General features: G+C 41.0%; 1 protein-coding gene across 3 annotated transcripts in view; it reads right to left on the bottom strand.

Moving 5' to 3' along the window:
• The window catches only part of Nebl (nebulette), a 348833-nt gene that overhangs the window by 141621 nt on the left and 193437 nt on the right, over positions 1-13775 (bottom strand). For 2 of the 3 annotated variants that reach the window (XM_038334490.1, XM_038334491.1), the window contains exon 4: positions 8680-8787. In XM_038334490.1, coding sequence (XP_038190418.1) covers positions 8680-8787 — 108 coding nt within the window. Of the gene's footprint in view, positions 1-4685; positions 4777-7075; positions 7151-8679; positions 8788-13775 lie in introns of all 3 variants that reach the window. The other variant, XM_038334492.1, reaches the window with a different exon arrangement.

The raw sequence follows: 13775 nt of genomic DNA, 5'->3' as shown, positions 1-13775 counted from the left end.
AAACCAAGACAAACTTAACACAAAACCCAAGACAACAAAAACCTTGAACTTCATCTCGCCCTCAAAAATCTCACTACAATCTCACTGCCGGGTAGCGGTGGCACACACCTTTAATCCCAGCACTCAGGAAGCAGAGACAGGTGGATCTCTGTGAGTACAAGGGCCAGCCTGGTCTACAGAGAGAGTTCTAGGGCTGTTAAACAGAGAAACCCTGTCAAAAAAACCACAAAAAGAGAGAGAGAGAGAGAGAGAGAGAGAGAGAGAGAGAGAGAGAGAGAGAAATGGACCTAAACTTAAGTTAAATGGGGTCATAAGGGGAGAATCTCAACCTCATTGGACCAGTGCCCTTTAAGAAGAGGAGATATCAGAGCTCCCCCCCCCCCGCCACACACACACATGCATACAAAGAAAGCTCACATAAAGATAGAAGGAGACAGTGATAGTTTACAAGCCAGGAAGAAAATCCTCACCAGAGCCCAACCCTCACTCAGCCTTGACCGAGCACGCCCCGGCTGTAGACCAGTGAGAAAATAAACTTCTGTTATATGAAGCATTTTGTGATATCAACTCATTATGTTCCTACTACCTTGAAGCTACTGTGTTCAAACACTCGATCCTCAGCTAGTAGGGCTGATTTGGAAGGTTATTGACATCTGGGGACACAGTACCCAAGCTGGCACACATACATCAACAAGGGTTGAAGACCCTTGAAGGTGATAGATGCTTCTGGTTCTGACTGGAGCTCTCAGCTTCTTGAATTGCCAAGGTCTGAAGAAACCTATACTGTAAGAAGTTTCCACCACCATGGCCTCGGCTGCTCTCCTTGACTTCCCCACAGTGATGGTGTGTAACCTCTGAGCAAAATAAATCTTTTCTCCCTTCCATTGCTTCTACGGGAATTGCCAGGGCGATGAGAAAACTGTATACAAGTGAAGATCTAATCTGTTGTAGGTTTTGTTGCAGAGTTCTTGTTTGTTTGTTTTATTGGTGGTGGTGGTTATGTTTATTTACTTATTTGGTTTGACACTCTAGCCACAGTGTTCTAGAACAGGGTAGTCCTCGCATTTTCAATATAATTAAATTCTTAGGTGACACAGTAGGAAGGCGTTGACCACATTTTACTGAAGAAGTATTGCTACAATCATTCAATAAAACTATAGCAGTAGCCTCAAATTTAAGTAGCACACACACACAGAGACACACAAATAGGTATTATCAAGTAATATAAACAAGAATGACAAAATTCAAAGTAACTTCTAAAACTAAAGACCTTTCTAAATAGGAGTTTTGATGAGAAAGAATACTCAAAATACATTACTATTTTACAAAGTATTACTTCATGTGGTTATTCAATACACACTGGGCATGGCCTATATACCAAGCACCAGTGTGGCCACTGGATATCTTATACTCTGACTATTTTGTTGGTTTTGGAATCCTACTTCTCACACTGAGTCACCTTGCCCAGCCTTAATACATGGGGAGGTGCTTAGTCTTACTGCAACTTGATATGCCATGTTTTGTTGATATCCATGGGATGCCTGCCCTTTCCTAAATAGAAAAGGAGGAGGAGTGAATTAGAGAGTAGGAAGAGAGGGGAGAAAGAGGGGTAAGGACTGGGAGGAGAGGAGGGAGGGAAAACAGCAGTCAATGAGATAATTAATTAATATTTTAAAAAGAAAGAACAGATTAGTCCTCCGTTTACTGTAGCATTTATCCTAGGAAAGATTTTATGAACCAGGACTGACAAGTATGTAGAAAACAAAACTGGTCCAAAATAGGGCAGGTCTCAATTCCTTTGTTCTCCAGTTTAGCATGGTGCTACATCATACCTTTCTAAAGTCCAACATGGGGCAGAGGAGAAAACGCCAATGGTCCTATGGAAGGCAATGACAAGGACAGCAAGATAGAAGGCAAGGTCAGGAATGAAAAGGGAACCACTGAACATGTGCACAGGAGAGGCAAGGAGCTTTCTCATCAGAAGCATAAGTCCACAGAGCTCCAAAAGATGATGGCCACCAGAGCTCCAAGTTTCAGCTCTTGCTAAACCAGTAGTCTCACTTTCCATGCAAAGTATTTTGTGTTTTATCCTGAAGGCAGTAGGGAGCCACGACTAGATTCTAAGACAAACCATGACACAAGCAAGAGTTCATTCATTTTAGGGATAAATTGCAAGAAACGCATGGAGAACAGCCTGGAATGGAGCAAGAACAATCAAGACTCTACTCCAGAAACTCAACTAAAGGGCAGGGACATGTCTTGAATAAAGGAGACAATGTGCCATGTTGTGTATTCTTGGAGATTAAAAAACAATAAACAAAAGCGTACATAATCTTCATTCTCTTGAAGGTAAAGAAGCAAGATGATTAGGCACATAAAATACTAATTAGAACCAACATGAGGAATACCACGTGGAAATGACTGCAGAAAGTGGTTAAACCCTCTCCTCAGAGCACCGTAACTATCCCAGAGGTGAGGGAGATCACCACCTGCCTGGTGAGGGCCCATGGGGATCTGGGGGCCAGCACTTCATTCCCCAGTGGTGTCAGATTGACCTAAACAAGAGGAATGACTCACAGGAAAGTCCACAACAGATTAGAGTCCAGGCCTAGAAGAAATGGGCAAACAGTGTTGACAAGCTGTGGAAGATAAGGTCGGAAATAGTTCAGGCAATTGTGGAAGGTCATTAGAGTCCGATAAAGGACATAGGAGATTAGACTTCATCCTGCTCAGAGGGGTGTTCCAAAGGAGGGTTGTTTAACGGTCACAGCAAGACCTTGACAAAGCAGATACTTTGGAAAGAGTCCTCTGACAACAGTGTTTATGATACAATGGAAAAGAGCAGGAGAAGCTTGGGAGGAGAAAAAAGTCAAGTATGGCGGCATGGCAGAAATGAGTCAGGGAGAGAGACTGGATATGGAGAGGCGGAAGCAAAAGAAATGGGGAGACAGATTTCTGCAAAAGCAGCACCTCAGGACAGCTCTGGACTCTTCGTCTGGCTCCAGGCATAAGTCGCAGGTGCTAATTCCCATACTGTGGTGGCTCTTCTCAAACGGCCCCTCAAGACAAGGCTATTTAGCAAGAACCCCTGTTCTGCCCATGCACAAGTAATTACTGGTCTGAGACATATTTGTTTCTTTAAGTGACTATGGTTAAAAAATTGGGGATAAAAAGCAGAGATCCGCCTTTGAAGTTCTGCCCTACATGAAAAAATAAAGCAAAGCCATGTGGGAGGGAGGCCATGGACGCGAAAGGAAAGGCCAAAAGGTAATTTTGCATCTAGTTTTCTCAGGAAAGTCTAGGTATTCCTCACAGAAAGCCTTCCCCTGAGGAGAGAGGCTGTTCAGAGGGTCTAATTAAACAGTGTGTCAAAGTGTTCCAAGTGCACGAGCTATTCATGAACATGTGTTAGGCATTATAAGAGAAGTATGTGCTGTTGTCCCACGGCTTCCTTTGACATGCTTGATCTCTGCCTTCAGAAAGCGCTACTGACCCACGGCTACGTCAGATTACATCAGAGTTACTAGTGCAGATGAGTTGGAGGTAAAATCCAGGCTGTTAAAGCAACGTAGAGGCTCACTCTAAAAATGCATGCCTTCAAGGGCTTATTTCTTAGCTATCAACTTCATAACTAATTGATTATGTTAATAAAACTAGCAAAGGGTTGAAACAAAATACCACCCCGTTCTTCTTACACACTGGTGCACTGAACTACTTAAAATCAATAGCCTTCATGTAAATTTTTACTTAATGATGCATGTTATATTTCTTATATAAGGAGGAAAATTAACCAAAAAAATCCATTTGTACGCTGCATGACTTTCTAATTTTTATCTTTCTCTCCTTTCAAAAACTACTTCTATGTTTGCTGTGTACAAAAAGAAAGCAAGTTACCCTGTGTCAGTTGTTTGGATTCATCTAAGACCTAATTGCCTCCTACAGGATAATTTTGCCACCAGTTTACAATTAGCATGCATTTTTCATGCATGAGTTGACCCAATTACATAACAAATTTTACCTTTGGGGATTTCTCTTGACTGCTTGTCTTCTGCCCACCATACAACTCAATTTCACACTGTCAGCAGCTGAACATGGTTACAGTCAGTCTCTGTCAAAATGATTTATTTAAATTACAAACAGAGACCAAATCCCTAGATAATCGTCCCTACCCTCTCACGCGCACCCTCACATTCAGCTTAACTTTGAATCAAATCTTTTAATAGTCCATAGACACTGTATTCAATTATTTAGTTCCAATAATCCAATATTTCTGAAGCTAACTCATAAAGTCTCGGGGAACTAAATCAGCAGTGTCCTTGTGAGTTTATTAATGGGCGTATAATTTATTTTACATTCTAAGTCAATGAAAATTTATGTGGCTATATCAAAAGAGTTAGAATTAATTACATTTCAGTATCAAATTACAGACAGCTTTTGAACTTAGCTTTTCTTGCAAAGCAAGCAAGCTTTTCTTATGAATGGGTATGCTGGGTTGCAAGAGGCAGGAAAAAAAAGACCATAGTTGCAAAACAGGGATACATAATCAAAAGTGTAGGCACTCCCAGAGTAGGAGGAATAGTGGGGTAGACAGCAGTGTAAGGACACACGTGTAGGCACACAAAACTCTTCCCCTGTGCATCAAGGACACGCACAAACGCAGGCAGATCTGATCACGGTAAACTTACCATTTCCATCCGTCTGACAAAGTCTAGGACTCTCTTATTGGTTTCTTTTTCTTTCCTCTTCATATGACATTTTTCTCCCACCTATGATGAACTAGAAAATAAACACCTAGTTTTTTATCTGCATCATGAAGGCTATCAAAACCTCCTGGGGCTATAGTTTGCCATTTTATTTCCCAATTTATCCCTACACTGTGTGAGGCAATGGGAAGTACAGCTTCTGTGTGGGCATAAGCAGGTGCAAGGAAATACATCCGTCATCTCTGGCAGGCCACACCGAGTTCCTGCAACGTGTGCTGAACACACTGCCTTGCCACCCTGTTGCGTGTACCCTGAATGAATGGGTGCTGAACACACTGCCTTGCCACCCTGTTGCATGTACCCTGAAGGCTCGCTGTATTTAGAGGTTGAAGGGTGGGAACCACCTGAAACTAGAGCTGTAACAGCAATCTCTACATGGATGAAATTACATACGCTTTAATGCTCCCCAAAGGCACAATATTCCTCTATTCACTTCAGTACATGTACCTTCCCAAACTATGGTTAATAAACATGCAAAGATATGTAAGGATTGGGGACAAAAGGAGCCATATGACAACTGAGTGACTTAATTGTGAACACCCATAGAACCCTGAGATGCTAAGACAGAACTTCCCACAGAGCTCCCCAGCAGCAGGCCGCTGTAGATAGACTTGAAATAAACCCGAACTTGTAAACATTGCCCTCTGTTAAATTTTTCAGCTGAATATCCCGACTTCCCATTTTAAAAAAAAAAATCTCTAATCCCATAAAATAAACAAAGTCAGTCAAACTTCCTCTGATATGAACATCTTAAACTAAAATGAAGGCATCAACAGAACATCACTGGGAAAAATGAGAACGTTGTTTTAAAAGCCCAGTTCTGCTTCTTTCTTATGGGTAAGTAAATTCCAAACCCCACCTCTTTTCTTGTCCTTCCTGCTGTTATCCTTGGTAATGTGGCAGAAGCACTTTAAATGCCAGTACTTAATAAATCCCCCATGTTCACTATGTTGTCATTATGGATATCAAAACAAAGAAGGCAGATCTAACCCATATTTACTCCTTTTATTACTCAAAATTTGAAATTTAGGGTTCTTCTTTATCCCACACCCCCATAACATTTGCAGACAGAGCGGGTATTTCCAAATGACTTCAATTCCTAGACAAATGAACATGAGAGTGCCTGAAAATTTTTCATAACAGTGACAGACACACACAAGCAATCAAAAATGCCCACTCATCCATAACATATTACCCCAAACACCTCGGAGTTATTAAATTCACAGCTTCATGTCTTTATACTTTCCTCAGTCCAGAGGAGATTAACAGCAGCTTAGAAAGAGCCACTAAATATCCAAAGGTAAAATGAACTGGAAATGTATTCTATAAAGTAGATCAGAAAGAAAAATATAGACTATAATGATCACTCAGCTTCCCCCATCACCTGGGGTCTAATGGAAGACTCAGCGCACAATCCTCATTTCCTCTGGTCACCAGGGTGAGTCCCACCCAACCATCTCTAGCAGGAAGATTCTAGAGTATTCCCAGTTTAGACACTTGCTCACTTATTTCTCTCAAAACAGAAATGACCCAGGTCGCACTCAAAATTATCTGTGTGGGTTTTGCCTAAATATTGTTCAGTGAGCTTAAATGAAAAGTGGTCTGGAAAACTGGAACAACCAACGTAGTGGTTTTCAGATCAACTTGGATTTTTAACAGCAAGAGACTCTGGAGTGATGTGGAAAAACCCAGTGTGGAACAGAAAAAAACCTATGAAGTTGTTTGTGGCCTGATAAATGAGTAATAAATTCACCAGACCTCATAATATTCTGCATCTTCCCTTCTTCAGAAGCAGAAGACCAGGATTTATCTCCAGTGCATGAACTGGCTTTTTGGAGCCCATTCCCTATGGAGGGATACCTTGCTCAGCAGTGATCTGGGGGGAGGAGCTTGGTCCTGCCTCAACTTCATATGCCAGACTTTGCAGACTCCCCATGGGATTCCCTACTTTTTCTGAGGAGTGGATGGGGTCTTGGGTGGGGTAAGTGTAGGGGGCAGAGGAAGAAGGAGAGGGAAGGTAACTGTGTTTGGTATATAAAATGAAAAACAAAACTTTTAAATTAAAAAAATTAGAGTCTTAATAGAAATAGTGTAAAATCTTTCCTTTACTGTAATCCAGTGGCCGATAGACCTCATCATGGTTAAATGAACAACTTCTGCAATTACTACAATTGCTAACACCAAGAGAATGCAGAAGGGGAATGGCTTTAAGATATGGTCTGAATTAGATGCTTTTAAAGCTGACTACTGTCTGCCTCATTGTTGTTTGGAACAGACTGCAATGTACATGACAATTATAGATTAATACATACCTGCATTCTAAGGGGTTTGGCATGATGAAGAATGCATCTGCAAACGGCTCCTGACATTGAATATAAAGTATATTCCTGCTAATGATAAAGTTTGGCGAAATGATCAGTTATTTTCTAATTACTTATGAACATAGACTAAATTTGAACATTCATGAAAAGGCTTACCTTTGAATGAGCTACAATCCTCCTGTTAGCTGTCACGGGATGTCTTAAGTAGAGTTGTTTAGCTCTTTGATGATTAAGTTTCTATGTCAGTTGAACATTTGAGATAGAACTGTAGTGTGTGCAACATTTTAAAGATCTGAGCAGAGCTATCCATGAACTACATCCATAGTTTGTGTTTTTAAGCAAGAATAGTGTTTTGATTTGAGAAAAGAATGAATGGAAGAAAAATGAGCATAATTATTTTTATGATTCTTTTTTGGCAGTCCAAAGAGTCATAAGAAAAACCAAGCAATGGATATCATCAGATCTTAGAAGTCGGCTTCTTCGCTCTAAATGAAAAAGCCAATTCTAATATAAAATGTCCACATAGAGACCAAACAGGATAAACCTTAGGGAATGTGATGAAAAGAAAGGCCTCTTCCCAGCCTTGAAATAACATCTTAATCATCAAATATTCCTGTTCTTGAATTTTTTACAACTAACATTTTCTCAAATTACATGCTAAACTCTAGTTGAAATAGTATTTGTATGTAAATATACATATATGTGCATGTATCTCATGACCAAGCCCCCAAATCAGTAAATTTAAATGCATCTGCTAACTGTAAGCATTTCCTAGAAATTAGGGCTGTATTACTTATAACATCTGCATACACAAGTATGTATACATACACACTTATAATACCTGTACAAGTGATAGCCACCATATCATGAAATAGTGGTGTGAGCTTTGCATGTTTGTTCACAACTATATCATACACGGCTGTCGATTTCCATTCTGGATATTCAATGTTAAACTACTCCTTTGCAGAAAAATACATTTTAATACATTTCATAAAATACCTTGGAAGAAAAACAATCACAAATATGAACTACAAAAGTTAAGAATGAACCATTTACCCAGCTTCAGTAAGTACTAAATTCACATTCTAATGTACCTTGGACTTCTGCCAGTCCCAATTTTTGTTATTTTGGAAAATACATTACTAAAAAGATATGATTTCCAAGTAGAAAGTAACTACATATACAAATGTTTATTTCTAAAATTAGATGTAACATATGATTAACAGATATCTAAAGTAAACACATAATTAGAAAAAAACAGATTTTTTAAATAGACGCAAACTATATATCAACTTTATATGGTGATCTACAGGGAAAAAACTGTCAGAATTTTTAATTACAAACATTTACTTTTGACCAAATTCGAAGGTTTGGAGATATTCAAACTATATGAAGAAAATACTTAATTATAACTGGCCGGCTGTAGAGAGATAACTGTGAGGAAATCTGAGGGCAAAGCTTTAATAGGTGAAGTTGGCACATTTTATGAGCAGACTGAACAGCACTCAGCAACAGATACATTTCACACTCACGCTCACATTCCCATCCAGAGACATATCCCAGAGGCGCCCCGTATCGAGAAAAGCAGCACCTACGTTGCTGATTTGCTCCTGGGTCCTCTTCAGCCTCTGCAACTCAGGAGTATCCGTGACGATGCTGAAGCCCCTCCCTTTGCTTTCTTCAAAATCTCTTTTGTACTTGACCTGAAAAGAAAGAGGAAAATTCATATGTGTGTACATGTGTGTGTACATGTGTACATATACACACTCTCACACGAACAGAAAAAGTAAATAGGAATCACAGATCCCACGCAGGATAGACAAAGGCCCTAGAAGCCGCTGGAATTGGAGACCATGCCTACATGCCAACATGCCTACATGCACAGCCCAGCTCTCAGAAAGAATTATCCTGAGAGGCATGGGGGCGGGGAGAGAACTAAGCAGACAAGGAAGTTTGTGTTCCAGAAGCTTTCCCTGTGGCCTGTCTGGTCTTCAGGAGGCTACCTATTCTATGTGTTCTGGTTTCATCTGTTAAACAATGATAACCATAGAAGCTATTTAACTGAATACAGGGAAAAGATCAAACGCCCAGTAAATGTGTGTGGCTAATTGGTACATGTATTCCACAATGGGTACTAGTACCACCGTTGATGCTGCTATTTAAACTGCCACTAGTGAAGAAGAAAGTAGAAAGGGGAATTAAATATTATATTTAATATTATAAGTATAGTACAAGGCCCATCTTGTCAGTAAAAAAAAAACAACACTTGGAGCCTGGGCTGCCTGGAGTAGGAGAGACACGAATCAACAGTCAGCCATGCCTGCATGAAGTCCCCTCTTATGTCATACAGCAGAGCATATGGGTGCGATTACACTGTGCCGCACTGACAGATGTCAAGTAGATAAATACTTATGAAAATATTTATATAGAAGGCCACACCTCGGGATTAGAAGGTGTCTCACATTGACCCTCGGTACTCTGTGTGCAGATCTATTATATATGCTTCGGGGGGCACAATTCTATAATCCCAGCATTAAGAAGGTAAAGCAGGAAGACCAAGTGTTCCAGATCAGCCCGAATTACACAGTGAGATTCTGTCTTATTTTAAAAGGGACGGGGATGTAGCCTAGCAAGGTCAAACCCTGGGTGCAATCCCAGCACTACAAGTAAATTAAGAGAAACAGACTCTTTTGTATCAAGACTAACAGAGGGCTGGGGGCTGGAACAACCATGGATAAATCCTGCAAAGTCTCTCTCCTGTTGATCACGCAGTGACAGTTCCTAACCCAGAGAAACACTTGTTTTGTTCATGACGGTATTATCTTCTTGGTTTGTTTTTTTTTTTTTTTATCTCAAATCAAGAACAAGGGAAACACATGTCCATAGCACATAATCTTCATTTTGCATTCAGAACTAAAAGCCTCAAGTTAGCAGCTAAATTATCACAGGCTTGTTGCAAATGTGGATCCTGTAGAGGTTTGAAAGTTTTCTTAGTGGGACCATCTCACTGAATCACACTCACGTTTATGAACTCAATCCTGTCAAGAATCGTTACCCTTGAGGCTACTGAAAGATTTTCTTTGGCCAGATGAGCTCCAAAGGAAAAAAAATTAAAAAACAAATGAGAAAATTTAGGAAATTCATCAGTTTCAACTTAGCAATATCTAATTTTCTTTTCATACTTTCCTTAATATTCTCCATAAATTCCTAAAAGTCCTAAGACCTTTACTTTAGCTATTGCCATAAATAAATGATCCAATAAGTGGTTATATTGTTATTGCAGAGAAAATGCTGAGTGAGCTTGGCTTTCCACCTCACTCTGACCCCGCACGGGTCTGAAGCCACACAGGCCCAAGGCACGGTCTCAGTGTATCAGTCTCCGAAGGGCGGCTGAGCAGCTTTGCTAGTAGTGAGAGACAGGCTAGCAAATATTGGAGATATGAGAAGATCACACGGTAATGAGCACACCAAGCATGGAGCCCTTCCAGGGAGGCCAGTCTATCAGTCACACCCTTCCATCCCACGGCAGCTCCGGAGAAAGCACCATATTTCATTCTTTCTGATGTTTGCCTTGAGTAGGAATTTCCAGAGAAGGAAATAAACGAGAAAATATACTGGATACTGAAATTGTATGTTTGGAACTGATTAGCATCCGGCAGCCCTCGCCACAGTCACAGGACTCCTACGAACAGTTTGGTTTGGGCCTGCCTACTCAAGTGACTTGTTTGGAAAGTGTGCAATCTTCGCTGTAAATGGTTCTCAGTGTTTTAGACGCCGTTTCTTCCTTTGGAATGATGTGGTACACTATCAACACCCACTCAAGCGCCGACCACCCAGCATTTGTTTACTATAGCCAGGGAGCTAGGGAGCCATTAGTCAGCTCTGTCTTCTGCACGCCCGCCTGCTTGCATCCTACCCAGCCGCAGAGCACCTGCAGAGGCTCATGGGAGTGGCCCAACAAACGTTTCAGAGGAGGGAAGCCAACGAGAAAAAGAGAGAAGAGAAACTGAGAAGAGAGTGGGGGCTGCTAATCAGACCTAGAGATCAGAGAGCTAGAGCCACCTCGGAAAAGGAAACAAAAGTGGCTCTCCACAGACCAGCATCTGCCAGAGGGCTGTGAGGAGGGATGCGAGCCAGGGCACTCAGCTGAACACGCAGATCGGATTTTGGAAATACCTACTACCACTGTGTGCTTATGAATTAACTTACCTGACACAATGATTCGAGCACTTATTGGCCTCATATAAGTAGCTCTTTCCCAGCCTCTCCCCAGTAAAATAGAAGAAGGAGAAGGAGAAGGAGAAGGAGAAGGAGAAAGAAGAAGAGGAGGAGGAGGAGGAGGAGGAGGAGGAGGAGGAGGAGGAGGAGGAAGACGAGGACGAGGAGGAGGAAGAGGAGGAGGAGGAAATGATTTTTCTTCCTTGTGCTCAGCATTGGGTATAAAACTTTCAAGTCAGGTCTTTTGTCTATCAGGTGTTTGTTAAAAACAGTGTATCATGTTGACTGCTCATGTAACAACAGACTCTTAAGGAATGGCTTCTCTGGATTCCCCCCCCCCCCCTTGAGACTTTACTTATTCAGTCATTCGTTCATTCAAGTGTTGTTCCAGGGCTAGAACTTATAATGCACAGGTACACATACCTTATACCTAGACATGAAATAAAAATCAGGTTTAAAGCCTAAAGATTGATTCATGTGGATTCACTCGTGGACCAAAGACATGTGATCTAGCCAGCGAACCTCTGCTTACAGAAAGCTAAGTCACCCATTCTGAGTCCCTTCATCTTATTGTGGATGTTAGACTATCAGCAGAAGCTTAAGGCACAAAAGCAGAGGTAAATCCAAAGCATGAAGGAGCATCATAGAAAGAGGATTCCAAACATGAGCTACCCAGGAGTGCCAGACGTTCAAGGGGACCCATGGATCATATCACATGGGCTAGGGCAGAAGGGCAAGCAGAAGGAGAGGGGAATTTAGCCTTAAAACAGCTTGTTGGAACATGCTTAAGAGAAGCCTAAAGCCTGTGGGTGTATTTACTACTGATTGGTGTTCCTGTGTTTGTGACTTCATTTTTGATACAATGAGATTAATGACCAGTTCCACCAGCTTGAAGGACACCATAGAAGCATCACATTCTGCTCACTGGAAGGTTGTGGGGGATGTAACATCATAAGACTACAATGCAAAAGTCTTAGATTGACCTGCAAACATCCTCAGCGAGGCAGTGACTTGTGTGGCTCACTAGAATCCACATACTAAAGAATGTGGGTCATCTGCTCCATTGGCGTGGTGCTGTGCACACATTCAAGGTTTATAACCACTTCAAGGACGGTTACTGTTTGGTCTTGATCTTGCATTTTTAAAGCCTAAAATGCAAAATATTGGTTCCCCTACAACACCCTGTGGGAATTAAACACGGCACGGGAAAATTTGATGGAAGGTGAAGTTAATTTTAACAAATACTAAGTCAAAGAATTGAGTTCAAAGGTATATTTGCTTTTTAAAAATTAATACCATAATTTGTAAATGCATGGCTAATTAAATGAAATTAAAGATATAATTAACTTTTCAAAACATAATCAAAATTCATTAAAAGTAATTTTCATGAATTCTCATCTTCAAATTAGCCTTCCATAGCATCATAGAGACACTTGGAGAGGTTTACAAATGTTTCAGGTTTCCATGTAATAACATCCAACTCTATCAGATTCGGGGGGGGGGGGGTTTTTCAAAAATGAAGCCTCTATTACAAAACAAGTCATCTAAATATAAAATAACCTAAAAATACATAATGTTTTCAGTAATTTCTGTATGTCTGAGTAGTTATCTACAGAGACTCACTCAGTCAAGGACAAATTAGTCTTGTGGCCCAGCTGCACCCCTTACTAGCTATGGGACCTTGCTGAGACTTTGCTTCCTCAAGCACAGAACAAGTATAATTGCAATAAAATACTGACAGCTCCTTGGTGTGTAAGTTAAATGAGATGGTGGTAATGTTGGGCATCCAGGAATGGCTGCTATGCTCCAAGCTCTGTATTGGTCACTTTACATATCATGGGAATGCAGACTGGGTAGGTACTGCATTCAGCAGGTGATGTGTAAGAAGCCCAGAGCATCCCATCCCCATAGGCAAGTATTTACTCCATCCCGGCCATTAAACATCCAGGTGAAGTATGCAGCCATCTGGTGGGCACCGTGCCATCAGCAGCTGAGAACTCTTTCCATCCTCTTTTCTTCAAAAATAGAAATAAATAAATGCAGGAAACACAAATTTAAATGTTCTTTACATAGAGTCACAGGCAAACACTGTCAGGTAGGTACTTTGGCCCATTGTATAGGAAAGGGAAGCTTGACCTCATGAATCTAGCAAAGGGCAGAAATCCACCATCCTGGCAACTTAATTGCCATTACTTCCCACTGTATCTGAAAACTTTAAAAAATGCTGAAGTGGAAAATGTTAAACTGAATACAAATGAGATCTAACAACGTTCTGCACACGGGCAGAGATGGGTGTGCAAACTGCTGAGCAATTGTTTGTGGAGGGTGTCAGACAAGCTGCATAGCTTAAAAGTTAGCCCCTTCATTACCTGGGATAGATCCAGTGGGGTCACAAAATGACAGGGAGAATCACTCAGAGTTGAGTGTAACCAAGCCTACATGTCAGCACAAGTCGTTCTACTGTAACATGGTT

Source organism: Arvicola amphibius, chromosome 6 (genome assembly GCF_903992535.2).
Source record: "Arvicola amphibius chromosome 6, mArvAmp1.2, whole genome shotgun sequence".
NCBI classification, from domain to species: Eukaryota; Metazoa; Chordata; class Mammalia; order Rodentia; family Cricetidae; genus Arvicola; species Arvicola amphibius.
Note: the sequence above shows the minus strand (reverse complement) of the source record. Positions and strands in the feature narration are given on the sequence as shown.